This window comes from Bombus pyrosoma, linkage group LG1, assembly GCF_014825855.1.
Source record: "Bombus pyrosoma isolate SC7728 linkage group LG1, ASM1482585v1, whole genome shotgun sequence".
Taxonomy (NCBI): domain Eukaryota; kingdom Metazoa; phylum Arthropoda; class Insecta; order Hymenoptera; family Apidae; genus Bombus; species Bombus pyrosoma.
The window spans coordinates 4,397,890-4,423,105 of NC_057770.1; the positions used below are offsets into that span (position 1 = coordinate 4,397,890).

A 25,216-nucleotide genomic window follows, 5' to 3' on the forward strand; every position below is an offset into this window, starting at 1 on the left:
AAGTATCAACGGCATACGCCTTTCATACGTTTTTCCCCCCACGCAACTGCTTCTTAGCCCCATTTCGATAAAAAGGAACGAAACGTTGTTCGTCGTCCACACGCTCGGTGGAATTGTCCACTCGAAACTCGGCTCAGCGCCATGATCACGAGTTCCCAGGAAGAGCGAGCGGAAGCGAGCAGAAACAAATGAACTATTAGGAGCTCTCGTAGAAGCCACGATATACAGAGGGCGGGAAGCAGGTCCCCCAGTTAAGGACTAACAAGTATACACTCGGTGTGCAGCGAGCTACAGATCTCTGGGTATATACTTGTTAGCCGTCGTGTTGGCTGATAGGCGCCGCTCTAACTAGCCACGCATGGCGAGCACGTGTGGAGGTGTCGACTGCCCTAACGCCCTCCGCGCGACCCTTTTCCTCGACCGTGACCTTCCCCCTTTTCTCCAGCCCTCTTTCTCCTTCCTATTCTTTCTCTTTCGTCTCCTCGTCTCTTCTCGTTCCTTCCACGACTTCTCCTTTCCCTGCGGTGCTTCCGCCGACGCGAGACGCTCCATTTCACGCGGCATGAAATCCGAGCGAAAATATTTGGGCGCCTCGTGCAATTGGCCGCGACTCCTTTAAGCATTCTCTCGAATGGAATTTTAATTTTCTTTTTTCCTTTCTGGCATTTCGTTTCTGTGCCACGATAGTGGATAATTTGTCTCGTTTAATCATACGGTACGATGCATCGAGTTTGATCTTCCTCTTTCGCCCTAAATTGGATACTTGTGCGAATAATATCCATATAAATGGCGCGCGTCCGCCTTTTAATATCACAATGATCCATAGAGAACGGACAATGATTTGACAGCGCATCTTCATTCGTCTCGTTACGATACACCGGATTGAATCTTCTTTTTTGTTTCGCCGATTATCTGATCTCTCTCTGGACTTTGTGTCAATGGACGAGCAATTTTATTGTACCCATACTTATGCATAAAATACAGCGTTACAAGTCAATTATATCTCGATAAATTCCACGACTAATAGCTAATTACGTACACTGCACGTTTAATTACGCGTTAAACGATTAATTTTACAAATCCACCGAGCCATTTAATTCACCTTCCAACTAACGTCCCTTCTCACCCTTCGTTCGCGGGTGTACGCCGCGAATCGAACTAACAAACCCTGGAGAGGAAACTTCTCGAATCGAAGATGACGATCCACGAACGATACGCGAAAAGATTACGTTTCTCGAATGACGAATAGTCAGAATAACAGACGTCTTAAGCCACTTAACCGAGGATTTCCAACGGCTCTTTGATGTTTCGCGCACGAGGGTCCGCAGTGATTTTCCACGGGGTTGTATTCTAATTTCACGACGGTAGTGGCGATGGAATTGACCGCGACGCAGGTGGGTCGTTGGCCAGGAGCAAAGACAATTGCCGAGCCGCTCGGGGATCAGTCGCGTCGCGAAAGCGGCTTACCAGGGAGAAAATGAAATTTAATTAACTGGAAACGACGCGGAATCGCCGCTCGTCACGCGGCGCTCGCGTGAGCCACGACGCCTACGCGTCATGGACTAGTATTCTTTCAGCAGTGGCTAAATGTAACTGCAGCTTTTAGACGGACGTTATTTTCGTTCGTCCGAGATAAATTAAATATTCGCGTGGGTGATATTGTTGAACATTTTTACTAATTAATTAATCCATTCAACGGTGGTCTCTAATTAACGAGATTTTCTCTAACTGGAAAGGAATCAAGAACCGACATTTCAAAGTCTTGGCCGTGGACATCATCAGCCCTTAATGAATCCAACGAGTCAGATGTAAAAAGAAAATTGCTCCAAAGAGTAGAAAGAGGAAAACTGCTCTATTAGTTACAGTGAATCGATGGAATTGCGCGTCAGACAGTTCCGCGATATCCTTAAATCCACCCCGCTCTCTTCCAAACAATATTTCGTCCACGAAGATCTCTCTTAAAATTTTTTCCTCTGCTATCGAGCCGCTATAAAATTTTCTAAAATACAAAATCGCGAAAAAACAACGATACAAAGGGACGTGAAAGCCGGAGGTCGATCGATGTGTGCGATTTAACGTGAAATGGCCTGCGTCGAGCGCGAGGGACGGCAGGGGCGGAAAAACAAAGGAGGGTGGCGCGGGGGCGGCAAGGGTGGTAGGCCGGAGTGAAATCGACGAGGGTTGGGAGAACGGGAAGGCGGATGGGACGCGCGGGTTCGCCAATACAAAAAGGGAACCTGGAGATTATGATCTTCCATTCGTTCGCTCGTTCCAATTATTTTGTCCAATTAAAATATCGATTTTCTCCCCCCGCCCCCTGTCGTGGCTCTGCCTGCCAGTACGTTCGCCTTTTACCGTGTCGTCGTCCTCCCCTTACCCCTCGTCTGCCTCCCCACCCCTTGCATTCTACCCCATGTTTCGCAGACAACCCTCGATCAGAGGCGAAAGCGAATTTTTCGGCGCCCCACGCCAAACAAATCGACGTTTCTTCTCGTTTCACGATCGCAAGGTTCGAATTTGTTTTCTCAATGATTTCTCTTTCGCTCTTTCGATGGTTTTCTTTAAACGAAACGTTTGACGACGTTTTTATGAAGCGAATCACGATTGGCGGTTTGAAGCGTGGCGGTGTTTACGGCTTTTTAATTATACACGCTTGCAGTACTTTCAATCGATATCAAAGTCGAACGACCTTATCTTTCGTAGAAGCGACGGACGAAGACCTCGAAGTTTCTGTAGACACCTGGAACGAAACAACTGTATTTCTTTCGACACACTAATTTTTAATTGGATAAATATTTATGAAGTTACACAAGTGATTTTACCTTAGTGTTTGCTCGTACACCGAACAATAAGAAGTGTACACAACCTTGACGTATTGAATGCTACCGAGGATAAATGGAGCTCGAACGTTTTCTTTTGCCACCCTGCTTATTTGCGTCATTACCATTCGTGACGTTAATAAATTTCGAGTCCATTGATTTTAATACAAATAAATACAGAGATAATATATCCTTTAGAAGTCGAAGATATTCCAAGTGCTCTAAGCAAAATATAAAATATTCGATAATGTTTTAAGGCTTCGGTTAAACTTTCCGAGTTTATCGAGAGGCGACGAACCCCGATCGGCGTATTTCAATGACTCCGCTAATAGAATTTGTCGAAACGATCAGCCAGGCAAATGTTTTCGAGGGCAAATCAATCACGAGCGTTTCGCGAATTGCAGACCGGCTCTCGGTTTCGTTGTTTTTTACGGGAAGAAATTATCCCTCTAAACGGCTATTAGACACGACCGGCGTGTGGAAGTTCTCTGAGAATAGACGATCTAATTCCGTGAACGGGAGGAAGGGAGGAACGGAGAAAGCTCCGTCGGATGGTGCGAGAGAAAGAGGTGGGGGATGAAGGGCTGGAGGGGTTGGAGACGGACCACCGTGATTGCAATTTTAACGCCAATTTGACTTGAATCTCTTCTGGACGAAAGAAATAGTGTTTTCATGCTCAATATAGCGGCGTGCTAATAATTAACGGCCACGCTGCGCCACTTTGTCGTTTAAACGTAAAGGGTGTCCCAATCGTATCGGTTCAGCAAGTTCCACCGTATCTTCGAAATACGTAATATTATTCCAAGCTGATATTATTTTATATTACACTAATAGTTCTACATCTTTTGATTTAATTCTATCCAATTGCTATTCTTCGATAATAATAATACTATGCCTTACATCGTGTTGTCCGATGTTCGAAATACGACGTAGGTATCGCCAATTATCTCGATTCTCAGCTCACCGAAATTTTTTCTTTTTAACAGACCTCCCCAAATACTCCTACAACGTCGATCCAAACAGAAACCGTTTTGTTATCCGTTTTTTCTTTTTTTTTTTTTTAATTTCGTCTAAAATACGAAACTCCGGGTCTGCCGAAACGCGCATGCACGCGGCAACGGTCCCGGGAAAGATCAAGCGAAACTGGATGACACACCGTGTACGTGTACCGAGCGGGTCTTGCGGAGCTAGCGGGTGGTCCTCATTATGTCGGCTTCCCCACCGCTCAGCCGTCCTATCTATTTAACGTATCGTTTGCCTTGGTAACCATCCAAATTGGCCCATCCCTCTCTATGCGCTGCCAGTCACCATCTCTGCCGATCTCACTTGTGTTCTCCTTAATTATTCGGTAGCCGATGTTTAATAACGCCACCGTTGCGCGTTTCTCGCCAACGCTCTTCGACCCGATCCTTAATAGAAAACACTCGTTTCCCGCGAACGGTGACGTCGAGTCGTTCCTCGATGATCGACTATGCGAAGACCAGGGACGATGTTCCGTTTATAGTTCACAGGGACAATTAACGAGGGAAGATTTTAGAAGAAATCGTCGTTTTGCAGAAATTAAGAGATATTTTATCGAAGTTTATATATTTCTGAAGATAGGCAAGGAAGAAGGTCGTAAAAAGAGATTCGTTTTATCTACCAAACGTTACAACGACATTTACGTTGGCTATTTTCTATGCCTCTGCATCTTTGAATTTCTCACAAACGTATAAACACGCGTATTATAGATTCGACGGAAATTTCGATAGTATCGTTTCTTCGCTGAAAGCTCTCGTTGGTTCGGCAAACCGTTGGAAGTATTCGCGTCAATCTCGGTTGTTCGAGATCCGGCATTTCCCGTTCCCGCTACAATTCCATCGAGACAGAATTAATTCATCGTTACAGGAAGCTTGTACGTTGTTGTACGTTGCTGTGTTGGTTTCTTCGGAACCGCGTTTAATTTCAGAATTTCAATAGCCGCGTGATCGACGTGGGTCCTGCCGCTTCTTGCTACCCACGGTTAACCGGAAGCAGCGTGGTGGTTAAGATACCGATACGAGGCCGATGAATTCGAAAGTCAATGGCCCGTAAACTTTAACGGCTGTTGTTAACGAAAGACATCTCATTTCGCTTTGTTAAATCGTTTTACGATCCCCTTTGTCGAAGTCGTGATTTCTTCCTGACCAACTATCGCGTTGTATTACAAAGTTTCTAGAGATCTGCGAGTTTTCCCGAGTTTATCGTAGTCACAACTCTGTATTGCAGAATCTAGTCGCGATACAGAGCGGACGAAGCGTTCGTAAATTCAATAAGCTATAACTGACCGATAACGCGCGCGTAAACCGATTTCCCAGCTGGGAACCGCGTTGGAGGCCGATCTGTCCAGGTCGAAACTATGTACAATTACCGTTTTAATCTGCAGTTTCGAGGGCCATAAATATCCGCGGAGCCGCTCATCGACACCGACAAAGAGAACGCGGCAGAGATGCCGGCAGGGAAGTTTGCGCGAGCAAATTTATTGCCGCGGCCGATTCCACGCGGACCAAGCGTCTATGAGCTTTTATTCCGCCGCGGTATCGACAGCCTCGATCGGCGTTCTTCTCTGGTCGCGCGGGGCTTTTCGGCCGAGTCACCGTGACAATTAATCGCCGTCGTGCTTCGTTCCTGCGGTATTCGCGTTTCGAGCAAAAATATAAAGGAGATTTTCCGTGATTTTTAACGTTACTCTGCCTGGCTTTTTGTTGGCCGATGGTAATCTGTAGATTGAAAACCGTGGAAACAAAGCAAGGGGAGGATGAAGAACCGAAGCGATTTTTACTACGGAGCTTTTCGCGTTTCTAACCGAGTATATTATCGCGTATTTTACTCGAACATACCGAGATAAACCATTCGAACGTTACCGCAAAACAAATGGATTAATTTAATGAAAACACATTGAGGATAACGTAGTTGCGCTCGGTCTGACCATAATCGGGTTAAATCTACTGTAATGTAATCAAACCGTTCTATGATTTAAACGCGGCCTGGCGCCATCTAATATCGAATTTATCCGCGTAAATACAATCTACAAATCCACCGTCGCTCCATTTGTGCCAAGGGAAACGATCACGCCAAAAACGGCCACGTCCGATGGAAAAAATACAGCAAGCTTCCTAAAACGTTTTCCTACGGTCCAGTTCTTGCAACGTTACGGAAGACAACGCGGATAGAAGCGAAACGGAATCGTTTCCATCGATCCCTGACGAAGATATCGATCCCCTTTGGCGGGCGGATGAAGTGGCAGCGCGAGACGGCGGAAGTTCGCGCGATGAAATTTACGGCTGCAGCCAATTCCGCGCAAATGGAAGAGCATCTATGAGGTTTTATTCGGCCTGGTTATCGCTGCCACCTATCGGCAGGCATTTGTTTTTGCTTATCGGCGGGGCTACGTCAAGCCCGTGTAGGGGGAGGCCACCGTAAATATGACGGACGGATGCGACGATGGGATCTCAGCGGCGTCAGAACAAACGAGCGCCACGGACCCGAGGTCCCGAAAGTCTCGTACTCGGCTCGATCGAGGGGGATGAACGGCCAAGAGACCTCCAGCGCCGACAGGGCTCCCGTTCGACTCCGAATCGATATACCTGGCTGCGCGAACAAACGAAATCTGCCAGGAGAAAGGGCTGCTCGAACAAGCGCTATCTTCCAGTTCTTTCCTCTCTTCGCCCCTTTTCTCACGTCTATACTCCTCTTATACGCATCTCCGCTCTTCCAAAAGTTTCTTCCCCGTGTTTCTACTGCTACGTTTCTCCCTACGTTTCTCTCCCTCGTTAGAGCGATCAAGGAATCCGTATTACGCGAACGACGCGCGACGGATCCGTAGTCGTTCGATTATACCGTTTGATCAGTTGGAGCGTGATCGATCACAGGGAAAGCCGGTCGTTACTTCCACCTGAGATTTCGAAACGTCAGAACGTATCAATAACAACGCGATGATCGAAAGCACTCGAGGCGAGCCTGCATTTTTCCTCTCTTAATCACCGACCCTAATTGGTCAATTACGCTCATTACCGTCTCCTACGGTAGAGAGGCGAGTCGAACGATAAAATCACTTTTCTCTCTCTCTCTCTCTCTATATATATATATATCGCTATCTCTATCTCTTTCCTTCGCTCTGCTTCTCTCACCCTCTCTCTCTCTCTCTCTCTCTCTCTCTCTCTCTCTCTCTCTCTCCCTCTCGTCCGTGTGCATCAGCAGAGGAGGTAGCTCCCCACCAGAGAACCGTATCCATGGGTAATCCCTGCCTGGCGTGCCTCCCCTGAAACCGAGCTGGACGTAGTTGCAAGAGAGAAACTTATCCCTGGCAGGGAAAAATCCGCGGGTATATAGCTCTGGTTCGACTCCGTTTCACGGTAGAGGAACCCGGCCATGGAGGCGGAGCGAGCAGAGCCATGCCCCTTCTGCCGCCTCGAGGCCTCGCCCACTTTTGAATTTCCCCTTTCTCGCATTTTCGTCCCCTCCTCGAACCATCGTTCCCGCTCTGACAACGTCTCTTTTCAAACAACGGCTGGGTCTCCCACTAACCGAGGCGCCTCCACCCGCAAAACGAAAAAGTCCGAGCGCCGCAGTCGACGATGGTCAAAGTCAGTCGACACGGAGAGCTCGAGTCGAGTAGAGGCTAGTCCACGTTAGCTGGCCGGCAGATCCATCGATCCGTCGATCCTCGGCTCACCTGTCAAACGCGTCACGCATCATTCCTCACGCGTTTCCGTGATTATTCTTGGACAATTGTCGTCGAGTGTCACTCGAAGATCATCGGATAGCTACATATTCGATCGTTTCGCTTTCTTCGACGTTGAGTCGCGTCGATGAGATCGTGTGGAATCAGTGAGAAAGACATTTCGTTGAATCACGGACATTCTATTTCTCCTCTCGCATCGGCGACAAGATACTCGACAAAGGTATCGGCAAGATGAGAGCATAGAAGATCGAAGAAGATTTACTCAGAGTGACTCAGTGAAGAGATATAGATTTACAGAGGTGTTCAATCGCGGTCTAAGAATGACAGTACTAAGGATGACCTCCCCGGTGACGCCTCCATCGAGCAGTCCAGGTTCCCACGAGGCCCAGGCGCCCCAGCCGACATCGAAACCGGTGCATCGATTGAGCTTCTCCGTCGCGGCCTTGTTAGCCGACACTAAAAAGTCGGACTCCTCCAGGCAAGAAACGTCCTCCGTATCACCCAGATCATCACCCGTGGCCTCTTACTCCCCCGTGAGACAGGACAACCTACCAGTCAGTCCGAATTCCGCGTTACAAAAACATCCAGGTGACTACAGATCGAGATACCTGTCGGTGTCTCCGAGCGTCCAGGAACATAGACGGATCGCACACGGCTCCCTGGACGCGAGAGCGTTGACCAGGTTTCCCGAGATCGAGGTGGACAGGGTAGAATCCCCCGGTCAACGCTCCAGAACGCTGGATTACGCGGTTCGAACCTCCACGGACTCGGGATCCACGTCGGAAGTCGCACCGTGTTCCTCGTCTCCCAAAGTCGTCACGGTCGGTCACTCGGATTTCGGTCCACAATCTCCAAGAAGCAGCTCTCACGAAGCCAGGTCCAGGTGTTCGGAACCGGAAGACATCGAGGAAGAGGACGAGAACAGTCTAGTCGACGTGGAGGACCTACAGCATCAGCACCAGGGAAGCAGTCCGACGCCGGTCAGACCGACTCCAGCGTATATCGGAGGATTCTCCAGTTTGGGAAGCATCTCTGGCATTCCAGCCGGGCTACATCCCGCGGTTTGGGGTGGCGGACATCAGGGTGCAGCGGCAGCAGCAGCCGCCGCCGCCGCCGCCGCTGCCACAGCGAGCTTCTTCCCCTCGCACTTCTCTCATCACGCGCCATTAAACGGTGAGTACCATCCCGAGCGTTTACCTTCTGTTTTTACCCGTTGCACTGTTTTACCAGTGTCGTTTGCCATTTGCTAAACCGACGACAACCGTGTACGGCGCGTCTTTGAACCGCTGGCCGACCGCCAATCGGCTCCGCGTTGCGTTTTTTCCTTTTCGTCGTCCGAGACAAGGCTCGATTGTAAAGTAGCAAGTGTCGCGGAGTAAAGAGAACCGAATGCGATAGTGGCCTGTTCAATGGAGCCGACGGCTTCGACATTCTTCGCTTTCCTCGGTTGTTCGCGGATAAAATTAGTCCCGGTGCAACGGAAGTCCCTCCTCGTGCCTCCGATCTGTCACCGATTCCTTTCCATCTTCTATTTTTGCGTGCACCGAAATTCTGATTGGGACAGTGTTTCGAGGGAGAGCGCGGTGTACAGGGCGTTACAAGACGGTTACACTCTGGCGATACGGGGCAAATTTCGAAACTTGCGGTATCGTTGAACGGGCTCGACTCGTACATCCACTTGATAGTTTGAAATGAAATTATTTCGTATTTAGTTGAGATAATCGATCGTCGTTTCTCATCGGAGAAAGACGAGAGAATCTTGTGATACTGCGATTGGGTCGAATTTCGAAGTACGTACAGGCCGTTGCATGACTCCTACGACGTACACTTTCATCGCGGTGGCCTGAAGTTAAATGGCCTGAGCTTAAGAAAATATCGAAGATATGGGATTGAAAGATAAGATTTATAGATTGTGATAAAATGTCGTTCGAGGTATCGGAGTAACTTTAAAAAAGCTTTGGATATAAAGTGGGTATGATTCACGGACCCCGATGATATTATACCTCCATAAGCGGTTGAATTAACTTGCACTCGGTTAAAAAATCAGATAGGGTATCTATCTTACACATGTATATATCTACATACGTCCAATAAATTATCGATGCTATTTACCAAATACCATAAAGATGCTACGACTCGAGCGACGTTAAACCGAGCGAATTAAAATACCGAGAGTGAAAAACGTCAAAGAGAAACGGTCTAATTGATAAATTGAGACACACGATATCGTCGTGAGGACGTTATTAGCGATCGAAACATCCGGCTGGAAAGAGGCAGTCACCTAAAATCACCGCAAAAGGAATGCAGTTCTCGGAACGCGCGCGCAGATGACTCGTCGCGATTGAATCATCGTTAACACTAATTATTGAGGTCGCGGCTTGATAATTGCGCGGAGCTCTCGTTAAAGAGGCAATCAAAGTTTTCTCGCTTCGTCAGAGCGCCGCCACGCAGACAGAAAAGAGGGAACAGAGGGCCGGTTCTTGTCGAGCTCGTGGAATCCGGACGACAGACAATAGGCGATTATTAGAAAAAGGTGTTGCAACTGCAAATCGTCGTTGATCGAATGGAAAACTACTTTTTCCATCGTCGTTAACCTACTATTTCTAGTTTTCTTTTTTTTATTTTGGGCATATCTTGAGTTTCGATTAAGTTGGTTTCTAGAGTTTTATGAGATTACAGTTTCTTGGAATTGATCGATTATCGCGCGAATAACAAAGGATAAAAGATTGCGTTCAGTTTTTGTCAGAAATGGTTTTGCAAAATTACGAGCGATATACCAAGTATGGCCATCCTTCATCGAAATGTTCTATTTAGCAGTTTTTCATTTTTCTTTGCTATCTCTTCTTTCAACCTTCAAGCAAGGATACAAACTGTTACGCAAATTGTTCCAAAACGACGACCGAATACATATCTTAAATAGAACGAAGAAAGTCAAAGTCGACATAAAAACATAATACCTGGCCTGGTTTCTTGGATGTTTAGAAACGACGGATGGAACGTTTTAACTAACAAAGGCAGAATAAATCAACGTATTTCTCTAATATCGATATTAAAGTACGGCAATAAACATAGAAATTAGACGTAGAAAGATATAATGTTACCTTTGGTACAGGGATTTGCTCTCTCCGTGTCAATTTATAGATCATTGTTGCGCTCAATTGTGGCGCGATTTAGGGCGGCTCGCGAGCGAAGTACAATCGACCATAATCGAGGCTCGGCAAACGAGCCTGGGGGAAGCAGCGTGATTTTGAAATATGGCCTCTTAGAGAGGGTGTTCCTCTGGATTGCGTAACCCTTCAAACTTTGCCTCACCGCTCTCTACTTCAACTACCCACCGGAAGGGGTTCAAAACAAGCGTCCCTAATTATTCTCTCCGATATCGATATCGGAATATAACAATGTATAAACTCGTATCCTGCTTTCTGTAGAAATAATTTCGAGGAAAGATATCTCGTAAATAAATTAGAAGCAATTGCGCGCGGGAATTAAACCGAACGAACGTCGTGTCGTCTAAATTAATTGCCCTTTCGTTAGAGAAGCCGATTCATTCGGACAGCGAAGATAAATACACTCTATTTCGAGGTACGTTGCTTAGAATTTCGATTTCTAATAAAACGCACGAGAGCACGTTTATTTATGCTCGTTTATCGATCGAGCCGGCTAATAAGAGCGCATAGAAATCGTGGCCCACGGAAGCGTTGCGCAACGCGACAAAGAACGCTCGATCGGACGAGCTGAATTTTGCCTCGTCTTTTTCCCGTCTTCTTCCCCTCTTACGAATACCCAGGTATCTCCTCGAGATCGGCTAATTATTTCAGTAATTTACCACTCTTTACCGCCGTGTCCGCGTTCGATTCTCAATACCGGATTCACATTCAATTCGATTTCCTTCTTTGTCAATTCCACTACGATTGTAAATCTCACTTCGAAATTGCGAATATCCTACAAAGATTCATTTTCTACCACAAATTGAAACGAATATTCATATTCGTGTCGTTATTTGAATCACACGTCTGAATTATTATATCCCATCCCATGTTCTCTACCTCCTATATCTCACATCCCACATCCTACGTAATGTATCCTGCTACCAATACTCTATCTTTCATATCCCGTTTCGAAAACAACCTATATAAACGTAGGATTGCTCGAGTGAGAACTAAGGATCAACGTTTTAATCAAACTTGGAATGGTCGAATCGCAGGATACCGTTAATCTTTAAACGATATAATATACCTATAATTATATATCGTAATATAACTTAATTAAAAATAATATAATAATGTATTAACGAAAGAACGAGAAAATATCGTATACCGTAGGTGCAGCGATAAGATTGAGGAAATTAAAAGGCAAATTATCGCGAGTCGAAGAATCGGTCGTTAAAAATTGTTGAAATACGGGAAGAAGGACTTCGAATATCGTACGATATGCCAATTTCCGTGATCGATCGACAGAATGGAATCGCATCGCGATTCCAAGAGAATCCACCACACCGAATCGTTACGCAACGGTCGACAAAGGATACGAAACCTTCCCAGTTCTAGATCGTTTCGCGGAATCCTCGGCGTATCTCCGCGAGATCAGCTAATTATTTCGAATGCGCATCCTCGATCGACCGGATTAAAATCGGTTTTCGAGGTTCTCGGGGTTTCTGCACGGGTTTTCGGCCGGAAACCGACGGATCCTCGAATACAGAGACTAATTGGGACCCTCGGAGAGTCGTAGCGAGAGAGAAAGGCAGAAAGAAAGGCGAAGTGGGTGGCGAAGGGGGAGGATCGGCGCACAAAGGACGAGTCCTCTTCGTCAGAGTGGTTGTCTTGGAATCGCAAAAGCCTCGTTCGCGAATACCGAAGCGGGAAGAACGCGGTTCCGCGCGGAGGAGGGAAAGGGGGAGGAGGTGGAGTCTCGGTCTCTCCGTGGAAAATTTGAAATTCAGAAGCGACGAGAGCAGAACGACGAGAACGATCTTCCTCCTGCCCTTTTGTCTCGTCTCGAGAGATCGCTCGTTTCCAGAGCCGTTCACCTCCGCTCTACAAATCTGTCAATTGTCTCGAGACAAATCTCGGGGAATATAACCGATATGTTTCGACACGAGCCTTCCTCCTCTCTTTCCGTTCCTCCTCGAGTTTCTGATAAGATGTTCCGTTGTTTCGTCGCGTTCGATTGTCGTCGACTTGTTGTACCGGTTGCGACAACTGTTGCTTGATTCCGCGACATCGTCGGAGATTTTCGACGGTGATTCCGATGGATTTTCGACCATTGTTTAGGATTGTATACGATTTGTACACCCGTACGCTCAGATCATTAAAAGTTAATCAAGTACTATATATAGACTAGCGTTTGATCCATCTACTAGTAGTCTGCTAGTAGCGTAGCCTTGATCGTACAAGATCTGGTTCGACCGCCATCCCAGTCCATTAAATAATCGACCAGCAAGCAAAACCACCCAAACCGCCAGACAAGTTTAACAAATGCCAAGTATCGTCGAAACGCGCGAATTTCCGCGCAAAACGCGGTGTACGGCTACGTGTGCCGGAACATTAACATCGTAATTGTCCGGAGGTGATGTAATCGAGAGGTGTAACCCCGCGTAGAGCGTCTCGGGGCGAATTATTCGGGCAAACGGTCGATTATCGGTGTACACCTTTCTCCGTGGGACGATATATCGACGCTAATGAATACAAGCGATAGCGTTAAAGGAGCGATTCGCGGCCGGAATCTTGCGGTCGGCCGGCAAAAAGGTAATGAGGCCAGTTTGCGGCGCCGTTCCGACGGGAAAATTATGAATTGACCCCTAAAAAGTCGCGTTCGCTTTCCTGCCGTGCTCCCCGGATGGATGCAGAACCGGTGGCAAAAACAGGACGTTGCGGTCGGCCGGGGTTCGACTCGGTTCGTTCTAACCCGCGAAACACGTTCCCCACGCTCGTTGCCTTCCTTCTCTCTTCTACTCGGGCTCTGCTTCGGGAGTGACGATGAATGACGACGACGATGGATGATCCTCGAGCGGAACACGCTTTCGGTTGCAGAGAACGGAGAACCGGCCAAGATCAAGTGCAACCTGAGGAAACACAAGCCGAACCGGAAGCCGAGGACGCCTTTCACCACGCAACAATTGCTCGCGCTCGAGAAGAAGTTCACCGAAAGGCAATACCTCAGTGTCGCCGAGAGGGCCGAGTTCTCCTCCTCTCTTCATCTCACCGAGACCCAGGTGACATTCTTTCCATGCTTTTATTTCTTCTTAAATCTGTATCGTATCTTTCGTTTCCCTTTTTTGAAATCGGCGATGTTTCTAGATTTCTAGAAACCCACGGTTTCCAAATCTTTCTCTCTTTAAGAGAATCGACCAAAGTTTTTCCAGACAGCGTTTAACTAGAGATTACTTTTTATTATTTTATCGACGTTGTTGGAATCCAACGATATTACACGCATAGACACAAATAATCTTACACAGACACCTACACAGGCATTTGAACAGGACACTTACACAGGTTATACTCACTACTGTATAGAGAGTGGCGTTTGAAAATCTTTAAGGGACCATGGGTCACTACCTACAGTCAGTCTGAGAGTGACTGGCCAACTGTCAACAATCCATAAATTCTTTACCTGCACACATTGTTAATTATACCATATCACTCACTTGTATCTTAAATACATTTGGTTCTGTAATTCTGTTTAATAAATATCACCTAATATTATTCTTTTCATATAAACATTGTGTCTTCCACAGATTATTTATCTTAACTTTAAGATTAAATTCTAACAGACGTTGATCAGAGTATCGTATCGGCGAAGTATATTTTACGTAGTAGTACCTTGCTGATTAACATTTAGTAATTCTTCCGTTATATTTATCTCGTTCAGATTCGAAGTTTCTTCCATTTTGATACTAACGATTCGCAGAATAATAATTTTTGTATTCGCCAAATTTTCTACGTTTTTAACAAAACCATCTGTTATATTTTTCCCGATTATTTTGTTTTTAGATCAACGATTCTATTCTTTCGACGCGATAAATCCATCGCCTTTCACGCGTCTGTACCGAAAACTGCAGCTTTCTTCCAACGTTTGTTCTCGACAACGGCATTCTCGCATCGCTTCGCGAACGCAATCCCGTGACTCAACGTGAGCACTCGCCCTCGCTGTATTCGTGACATCTTACGAGACATACGTAACGTGTTAACACAGGGATCGACTCGAAACTCGGCTCCCCTTTTCCCACGTCGACCGGTTCACGAATCAAGAGTCCAGTTTTGAACCGATCTTGGACCGATGTTGCCAGATGCAGGGTAATTAGCGCGCGATATTTTCGACGCTGGCGAATAACGCAGAGATTTTATTAATAGACTACAAATTACTCGAAACGCACGATGACCGACCAATTATCCCAGACCGTGGTCTTGCTTTCCACTGTTCCCGAGAGTAGTTTCGCCAGTGCGTTTGTCAACGAGGCAATTCGTCTACTATACTCTATACTCGTTACGGAGACCTACAGCCTGCCGACAAATTTCTTCTGTCTTTGCCATAGGCTCGTTTAACATCGACACTTTTCTTTTTTCTCTCGAACTCGATCGAATATTGTGTAAATAATAACGATAACAACAACATCCAAATTTCGTTTCTTTCTTCCGCAAACAAAAAGATTTTTAATTAGAAGTTGCGCGTATTTACGATTCTCTCGTACTTTTCGTAAATTTAAGAAATTTTCGAACAATACTGAACGCGACTCATTTGAAAATAATCATAATCGTAGCGCGATCGAGTAATTGTCAAATACTTTAAGCATCATGCGTTTATCGACAATCCAGCAATCGTCAAATCCATCATCTATGTATGATACAGTAAATATAGGCATGAGAAGCGACCCGCTTTCATCGTCGTCGCTTATTTGCCACGGTAACTATACACCGCTGCGTCTTAACTCGCTTTTTTTGCTTAACCATTCCGAGATCGTCTGACCAATCACTCCGAAACCGCAACGAAAACCACTGGACAAAATCGTCGAGCCGTTAGGGCTCGGTATAAAGCAGTCACCGAGTAACAAACGCGAACCGGTTCATTGTTGCAGGTGAAGATCTGGTTCCAAAATCGTCGCGCGAAGGCGAAGCGTATGCAGGAAGCGGAGATCGAGAAATTGCGGATGTGCGCGGTCAGGCAGCAGCACACGACGCTGTACGGCTCTCATCCGGGACTCTTGGCCCCGGCTAGTCTGTATCCCGTCGGAATGCTGTCTCATCCCGGTTTAACGCCTCATCATCCGATCTCTCAGCACTCGTCCAGAGAATGAAAGCGACAGGAGGAGCCAGAGACTCGCCACGATCGGTAGTGAACCGACCTGTCCTCGATCCAACGATCGATTCTTCTGCGAAACTGTTTCTGGATCCGTTTGGAACGGAAGGAAGAACGAAGAAAAAATGAATCGAAGGAAGAACGTAGGATCCGTGAGTTTTGAGATGTCAGAGGACAAACAAGAGAAACGGACGAAACTGTCGTGAAATGAAATTCACAGAGTATCGAAGAACGGAAGAGGATGATCAGCGAGAAGTCGAACGGATGCCGGCCGGACTCGTGCAAGACGAATCCACGTGTTTCGGTGAGAAAGTGATTCAGAGCGTAGAGAGGTGCTCGATCGCGAGTTAGAAGCATCGACAAGAAGACAATACCTTCGAAGTGAAATACCTTTATGAGAAGTCTAACCAAAGTGAAACGCGTCTCCGAGAAGAGAAACACGATTCTGGATGAATTTGTGGACTCTCTCTTCGAACGATCGAATCGTTCAAGTAATGAACTTGTCTGGTGAAAGACGACGGGGAGAGAGAGAGAGAGAGGGACCCAAAGAACAAAACGTCACTTCTATGGGCAGCCATAGTGTATCGCGAATTTGTGCCAATATCAGACATGCTCCCGTGTCTTGTACATAGAGTGTAAATAATCGTTCTCCAGTTGAAAGTTTACGTAGCCTTGTAAATAGGATGTTCGCGAGATGAACGATAGTTCTAACCTGCAAGGAACGGTGGATCGAAGCCGCCGAGGCCTGTTTTCCAATTTTGTATAAATGTAAAACCGTCGCCAAGAGAGTAGCAGAGTTTATTTAATAAACACACAGTATAGAATTAACGCCTGTTGTTGCTCACTTAATTCCTAACTGGTATCGTCGTCAATCCTTCTTAAGCGAAAATATCAAGTCCTACGCTTCGACTTTCGTAGAACGGTCTAAATTTCGCTCCTCCTCGTTTCACGAATAAATTAACATCGATCATTGCCTCTAATTGAATTTCAACGGACGAAAAAGCCTATGCTTCGTACATATCCATACGTACAACGTCGTTAAATCAATAAAAATGAGAGAATCATGGGCGAATCGCTAATTACAAAAGTCGATGCGACTTTTCAGATAATCGTTCCTATGCATGCCGACGACGATTAGAAAGTAGAAATAAATTGCCGCTGCCAATTAAACGATCTGATGATCTCTGCGACCCGATGATCGATAAATCGAACGAGTTTATTTGGCGGCCGATAGACCATAATCCGCTTTAACGTTCGGATAACGTTGGATTTATGGTCGCATAAATGACAACGGGCTTTTAGAAGCCCGTACGCTTCGCGCATGAACCGTCGATCGGTTTTGCGGATGCGGGCAGATCGATGTTAGACGGAACGAAGAAATGCCACGAGATCGAAATAGAGGAACGCATGGGAACCGTGCCTACCTTAGTTAGATTACCGGTCGTTTTTCGAAATTTTTTTTTTACGAATTACAGGAGAAAATATCGGGCTGATCGATTTACCGTCGTCGGATCGGTCGAACTCGATTCGTTGTTCGTTACCGGACGCTTTGCGGCGAATTAAAGCTATTCAACCGACAGGAAACTTGTTTAAGCGGCGATGAGGCAATCAAAGGAGAAGCTCGAGCAACTTTCTTCGACCTCCTCTAACAAGTTCGGCAATCATCGGCTACTAATCAACTACAATCCTCCCAATTCACACGGAGTCCCCTCTCCTCGGCTCTATAGGTAACTCGGCGTGAGTCATATTTCACGAAATCACGGTGTATCGTCTTCAATGTCTTCCAATCTTGCTGAAGAAAGATGTTTCTGTTGATTCGATCGTTTATCTAAACCTTCGTCGGTTACGGTATTCCTTTTTTATACGATCTCGAATTAATAAAGATTTTTTGTCGAGAATTACGACCTTCTCCGGACGCGGCGAAGAACGTCTTGGAGATTTACTAACTGGACCTTAGACAAAAATTCGAAACGGTCGCTCGGTCTTGACCAGATCGTTTTATTATACATTCTGATAAAAAGTGTCACATCTATCTCCTCAACTTCACATTCGGTGGAATACGTTTTGATCCTATCGATATCTTTAGCATTTACCATACTAATCAGCAAAAGGATACGACTCTAAACGGCTTTTAAATACCTGTTCCAAAGATTTCCATCTGCTACTTCTTGGTCCATTCGTTACAAAAATCTTTTACAAATTTCTACAAATTTCTTCATTAAGACGATGCTACTTGGTCGTATCTTCCGCATTCATTACATCAACAAGAACACCAATTACCGACGACCTTTAACCATACCTTCCACCTTGGTCTCTCACCTTTCTCTCCTTATCGACAGAAATCTTCTCCAAATTTCATCTTTAACAAACTTGCCATCACTGCCTCTTATCCTGCCTATCGCGTCCCGCGTCTCTCCATTTATCGACAAAAATCTTCTCCGAATTTCCACGAGCTTCGTCCTTTCCAGTGAAGTTGCTCTTGTGATACGCCCACGCAGACACAGAGGTCGTAAAGTGGAAACTTAAAAGAAGCTCACGATCGGGAGCAACGGTCCGGACACACGGGGTACGTTCCACGGGCACGAAGCTCCGATGGCAATCTTCGTGGGGTGAACGCGTCTCCCTTTACCCCGTCGTTCCCTCCTCTTTCAACGGTGTCCAACTGGTGGCACTCTCGCGTCCCGGCGATTACGTCGCGACGATTACGCGGTAGCCGAGAATGGCGTCTCTGTGCGTACATGTCGCGGGAATAAATTAGCCGTGGCAATTAGTTTCGGAATCGACCCGCCCCGGGCGGCCGGCGCCACCATCTTGATTGCACCCGTGGAGAACCTTTAAAGACAGTAGCCAGCACTGTTTGCCGAAAGGCTCGAGAGCGTCGTTCGCGCGGCCTAATTAGCGATGCCCACCGAGATATCGCCGACGTACGCTAATAATACCGAGCATAAATATTCCGAATTTTTTCGTCTGGTGGCCCGTCCGCTCCTCCATCCTCTACCGCCACCCCTTCTTCTTCTTCCTTTTTCTCTTCTTCGTATTCTCTCCTCTTTCTACGATCTTTTCTACGGTCCTCCTATCCTTCAGTGTGGTGTTTGCTAATTTCTTATTGTCGTTGTCTTATCAGCTAGACGATAAGTCTTTCTTCTTTTTCTTTTCTCTCTCTCTTTTTTTGAGTGGATGACCTCTGTTCGGTGCACTGAAAATCGACAGGCTGAGAATCGTGGTATTGCGAAGCAAGAATTTGAGAATACGAGTTTTATTTCGGTTCTCTCGAGCATCGTTGCTTCGATCTAACGATTTGAGAAAATACAATGTACTTCGAACGACAATGTACGATAAACGTACGATACAGCGTCATGAAGAACAATATCGAACAGACTTACACAGTTGTAATCTTCTAGCCAAGCAGAAGTGGTTCGTTTTGTGTTTGTATCGTAGCGAACTTTATTTGAAACTTGTTCCTTGGATTTTCTTCGTGTCTGAACAAGTATCGAAAGCGAAAGTGGAGATGTGGGCTTGTTCCGTGTAGATATCGCGTGGGTTTCGCCGACTAGTTAGCGCCAGTTTAAAAACATACTAATTGCTCGTCCGGTTGTTAGTCCGATCTTTCCGTTCCCTTCTCGACCAGCATCCTTCGTCATAAGCCGTTTTCGACCGTTAGTTTCCTTGGTGTAATTTCCCTTTTAGCGACGCCCCAATGGGAAATCTTCACCCTTATCCATCGATGTTGAACGCGTGCTTTCGCCTCTAATCGAACAATTAAATACTTCCGTCGATTCTTTGAAGTTGGACGAATATAACTTGGATAAATTGTATTAAATCCGACGAATATCAGGGTCGTTTTACGACGATTTTATCACTGTACAAGAATCTAGGAAACGAAATTGGCTGTTGTCAAAGAACAGAAACGATCTAAAGCGAAGTAAATCAGGTTAATTGGGTTGAAAGGATGTCAAGCAACTTGACTTGTATCAAGATAATTTATAACTTAATTTCAAGTCACGAATCAATTTAGGGTCGTAGAAATTTGAAGAGATTTCAAACCAACTAGTAAATTCGCGCTGTCGAAGAACTGTTTTTCCAGAGAAGCTTAAGAAGCGACTTAATCAATCTGAACAAAGGTTGAAAATGTTGGAAAATCCCACTTCAAATCAAGTTCTGTGAAAATCGATCGCAGGACGTTACACAACGAGTTAAACTCTGCGAAAGAGGTTTCAAGTTGTTTGAAATCGAGTTTCTAGAGTCGAAACGATCGAACTAGTCCGAACGAAACTCAAAGCATTGAAAAATGCCAAAGCCTGGATTCAAGTCACTCTAGAAAAGTTAAGATCGAGCGTAGAAACTCGAAATGATTTTTCAGATTACCAAATAACAAACTCACAGTGCTCGAGAGGTTTCAAATTCCTCGAACTCGACTTGCTCCAATCCGAATAAGATTCAAGACGCTGGGAAATTTCAAAGGCTCGCGTTTGCCACCTCCTACAAATCGGGAATCGTCCGCGGCACTAAGGAGAAACACGCGTGTCCGTTGGTATCGCCGCGTCGTTATCGGAACTGCTCCGCTTCCAGCGACTCGACTCCCGCTTTCCGCTCGGTACGCTTGAATTTTAATCGCGTAATTAGTCGCCGGTCACCAGGCGACCGTTCGCCTCTTCGCCGGTTCTTTTGCTCACTGTTTCATGTACAGAGATAACATCGATCAGATAATATCGCCTAAGCTACCGGTCCGCTTGTTAGACCTAACTGTGCGACTCCGTAATCCGTTCACGTTAATGCCGCATTATCTCGACTGCCGTGAATGGACGAGCCAGAGAAAAATCGACCTACCTACGCGTCCGATCGATAAGCAAATAGTTAGAGGGAATTTCGTCCGTTTCTGTCGTTACAGGTGCGCGTGATCTTCTCGACTAATTAGCCAATCTCTCGTTCCTGATCCCGCGAGAAGAACCCTTTCTGATTGTCACGCTCTCCGCGATGATCGACGATCGTCTCTCGCTCGTTCGCGCTTAGATCAAAGGGTGCTTCGCGTTGGAAATTTTGCAGATTGCGACGCAGATTTAGCGGTAAGGTCTAACGATTCTCAATTTTCCGCGAGCCTTCGCGCAACGAACAAAGCGTTCGGAATTTTCATTGATAAGAAGGTATCGAGATATTTTCGAGCAAGAAAATCATTTCTAGTTACGATGATTCGTATTGCAATTGGTGGTAAGAATTAGTAGAAAGAGTAACGTTAATATAATTTGTTTTACATACTCTTCCCCTTTGCTATGTGGCATTAACTTTTTAGCAAGTTAGATCGCGTTGAATGATGCTGTAGTTACGTTTTAAATTATTTAAACTCCTTGATAAATCTCAATGTCGTCTTTCTGGTATTATATGGAATGGTTGGAAGCGAGAACGCTTCCAGCAAACTGCACAGATTCGTGTGTATTATGATACTCTTATTGTTTTCTAGGTTCTAAAGTGTCACCATAAATTTTCTGGTAAATGCTATCACGTACAAGGTATATGATGTTGCATGCGATACCAATTTCATATTAAAGCAACGAAGAAAGTATATCGTTCATGTATACTTGCTCGGTAAATAGAAATTTTATTTTATTTTATTATCTGGTTTCGCATATACGTGGAAGAATTTTAAGCTCGGAATCAATTTTTAGACTTTAAAATTTGTTGATTCCTGTCCCTGTTCGTTTGACGCGGTTCAAGAAGTCTCATCGAACGAGATTATTTTCGTAACGAGATAAGGAACAGCCAGAGATCTCGAAGCTGGTCAGTTCGTTGGCCTCGGGGAGCGTTATCCGGCAGCCATCTCCGCTGGAAAATCATCGTTCGGATGTTTTATCGGTACGCAGCATCAATGCCTCGGTTTTCCACTGACTTAATAAACGATGCAAGCTGGCCGCCACAAAATTTATTGTAATACAGGTCACAGCGGACCCGAGATTCCAAGAATTCGACGACGTCGTACGATAACTCTAGCTCGAACGCGAGATGCCCCACCGCGATTCGAGTAATCACGTAATTACGCCACTAGCATTCGAGGAACTTCCACGTTAATAGATTGACCCTGTTACGATCCTTAAATTTCCCGATTTCAATAAAGCACGACTTTCGTTTCGACAAAGTTTCGAATGTTTTAAAAATAAAAATAATTTTAACGCGAATACCTTTTTCTATTTTACGAATCATTGAAATGTCGAGTCATAATTTAAACGATTCTCTTCTTTAGACGACTCTCCATTCGAGCACGATGCTGGCAGATTAAAAAAGTCAAGATTGTCACAGATCCAGCTTCGTCCGATTATTTATTTCTCTACGGTTATTCATTTTGTACTTGGTATATGCTTTCTGTGTTGAAAGCGTTCGGGAAATTGCCGTGATTAATCGAACGCACGACGTTCCCTTTAATCGAAGACGCACGAAAATTCTAACTCCGCTTTCTGCTTTACAGCTCGAAGAAGCATAAGTAGAGCAGACTACGTTACGCCGTATCCAATTTCCGCTTTACATGACGAAACACGTAAGTATTCTATCTCGAATTTCATTCGATCTTCCTTGAACAATTCTCACACAAAGTTGGAAAGGAACGAGGTTAAAAATTCGAGAATACCAACGTGTTATAGATGGAACGATTCGTTGGTACAAACTCATTCATATTCGTCCGAGTTTCTTGGAAATGGAACAATGCCGGCAGCTCGGCGAGCGCACGCAGAGCAAATAAAACACCGTCTGTCGTCGAATTAAAGGCGCCTGCCCCGGGAAGCAAGGCTTAATGACCGATTAAAGGCGGCGTTATGCAACGAAATTAATTATCTGCCGATAAATTTCGGACTCCGTGAGAGGATGTATTAATGATCGCGATAAAGCGCGTGGCAGAAAACACGCGAGGATACAGATTGCAGATTATTTCGGCGATATACTCTCCGTGTACGTGTACGTGTACGTGTACAGCTGGAATCTCTGATGAATCCGTTCATGGGATAGCCGTGCCGATTTTTAAACCGATTCCATCGCTTAATCGCGACTCCGACAGGCTGCATTCGCAGCGCGTCGCGTCGCATCGCTGTGAAAATGCGACCATATATTCTGAGCGCCAAGAATCGTTTCTTTACACGTTTGAACAGTCCGTTCATTGAAAATTTTTGGCTGAATCAAATAACATTGCGCGATCGAAATAATTTTTGTAGCATGTCGAACATTATTCAGGAACACCGCGGACTCTGCGTATTTCGCGGACGATTAATCGGAAATTTTCCAACAATGGAAGTAACGATGATTTTACAAAACTAAATTACAAAAATGGTTATCACTGTAGATAAGGTATCTTATTATTCGGGACTTCTAATAGCAACGTAATTTTTCCTTTCCTTAAATTTCCTCAAATTTAAAAAAGAAAAAATTCCTTAAATTTCAAAGTTTCTTGATGCCCCTTCCTTTCTAGCGGATCTACACGGACGTTCGTATATTTCGCAAAATTTTATATCAATTTGTCGGCGCAGTGTGTATATAACGTCAGAATTGAGAAAGCAAATAATCTCGATGCAATATGACGTTGCAGTGATCGCGCTGCTTTCCACGCTATCTCATCTAGTCTAAACAGAAATCGGGAAAAAAGAAAAGAGGAAATAAAGATAGAAGCAGCGCTACGTTTTTCTATGAATAGCTCACAAAAACCAGTGCCCTTTAGCTGACCTATCGAAATAAGAATAAGCAAAAGAGTGCATGTTCGTCGTTTAAAAACAGGAACATTTAGTTGCAATTTAATTAAGAGTTACCGAGAAAATAAGAAAAGTCCGATAACCGAACAGGACTGGTTTCGCAACGTCGTCTCGTCGAAACGACGGCTTCTACGGCCGATTACGTAACGCTCGTCCAATTGTAGATCTGCGAATAATTAGCCGCGTCCATCGGTCCGAATAGAAAGCTGATTTTTTCCTTCGTCGTTGATCGTTAGAGTCGTGTTCGCCAGAGACTCTGTTGCGGATTGCGCAAATTGGCCTGCTAATTATTATCAATTAACGACGGGCACGGCGGAGAGATTCACGCGAAGAAAGCGCGAATGGCGACGAGGTCAGGAGCAAAAAGTTAATCAATATTTTGATCGGTCGTCGACAGTCGACGTTCAACGAAAGTTGTAGAGAAAGAGCCTCGAGAGAAGAAAAAAGAAAACAGGGAAGGAGAGCGAAAACGAGATATAAAGACCAGAAGGAATTCCTTTCGGCAAGTGGATATTGCTAATTCGTTATGTAACACGTGTTTTTCTGTCGCTTATGACAGTCGCCGATAGCGATATCAATTCCAGCTCATTTGCCGGCTCGCTCGCTAATTATCCGCTTACGTTAATTATGGTATAAGCAATTTCGCCGAACGATTGCGAAGCGTTCGTGGAAACGCGCGCTCCTATTTAGCTGACGAACGCTTAAAACGAAGCGACCGAAGTCGAAGTGTTCCTCTTTGCCATGTCGAAGATTCGCTCAGGGAGTCGAGTCTGAATTTGTACGAAAATTTATTCGCGAAAGGTTCGTCCGGCTCGTAACGACGCGACGGGCCGCCTTCCTTTTAATCGACGCTTAATGGATGCAAATTTCATTCGGACGCGAAAGTTAGTCGCTCGCGGAGCAAAGCGAGCGAAGAATCGACGATGGACGATCGGTCCGTCCAAAGGGGGGAGCTGCTCCAAGGGAATCCGGCGCCATTAAAGCAAATTTCCGTAATACTTTTTCCAGTGAAAGTGATTCGAACGGAATCGTCCCTCGGCGTCCGATGCCGCCACGATCATCGTTGAATTTAATTATCACGACGGTTCGTGCGACGGTTCGTCCAGTTGGCTGGAAAGTTTGCTAGAATCGTCGATGGAACAGGACTGTCCCCTTAAACCCTATCATCTTCTCATTTCGTTATCTTTCTTTCCTTTAAGAGATTAAATCTCGGAAGATCCTTGCGCCTGATTGATTCGAGATAAATTATTACGTTTACGTTTAAACGTAACGATGTAAGATCGATTTACTTCGTGCACCTGCTTCCCCCTTTCACCTTTAACAAAAAAGAATTCGCAAATTATTCTTACGCGCTCGATCTACTAAAAATGCGCTACAAAGGATGCACACCAGACATTAATGCCTGGTCCCTAAAAAGTACATAATACGTAAGATCGAAATCTGCCGAGGGGGGCAAAAAACAGGAGCGTCTTTGGAAAAGACACGCGACGACGCAATTAGCGCGCGGGCGATCGGCATCTTGGCCGGGGAACGAGTATAATTCACGGTCGAAAATCGCAGATTACCGAGGCGAAATCGCGAGGCCTTTCGCGACAGACATCGTGGCGAGCGACGCGAGTCATTTATCAGCCGCGAACGATTCAATCGCGGGCCCTGAATTAACGTTAACTTCAACACGGCAT

At 45.5% G+C, this 25,216-nt stretch overlaps 2 protein-coding genes across 10 annotated transcripts in view; both read left to right on the plus strand.

Moving 5' to 3' along the window:
- The window catches only part of LOC122568510 (homeobox protein Nkx-2.5-like), a 179,611-nt gene that overhangs the window by 98,335 nt on the left and 56,060 nt on the right, over positions 1–25,216 (plus strand). For 6 of the 9 annotated variants that reach the window (XM_043728348.1, XM_043728309.1, XM_043728318.1 and 3 more), the window contains exon 2: positions 22,268–22,336. The exons of 2 other annotated variants lie outside the window; for them this stretch is intronic. The gene's annotated coding sequence lies outside the window, so the exon portion shown is untranslated. Of the gene's footprint in view, positions 1–21,574; positions 21,661–22,267; positions 22,337–25,216 lie in introns of those variants that run through there. One more of the 9 variants, XM_043728357.1, reaches the window with a different exon arrangement.
- LOC122568505 (homeobox protein MSX-1-like) lies at positions 1,037–16,641 on the plus strand. The gene is made up of 3 exons (XM_043728295.1): positions 1,037–8,694; positions 13,551–13,732; positions 15,593–16,641. The coding sequence occupies exons 1-3, from the start codon at positions 7,842–7,844 to the stop codon at positions 15,809–15,811; spliced, it is 1,254 nt and encodes a 417-aa protein (XP_043584230.1). The 5' UTR covers positions 1,037–7,841; the 3' UTR covers positions 15,812–16,641.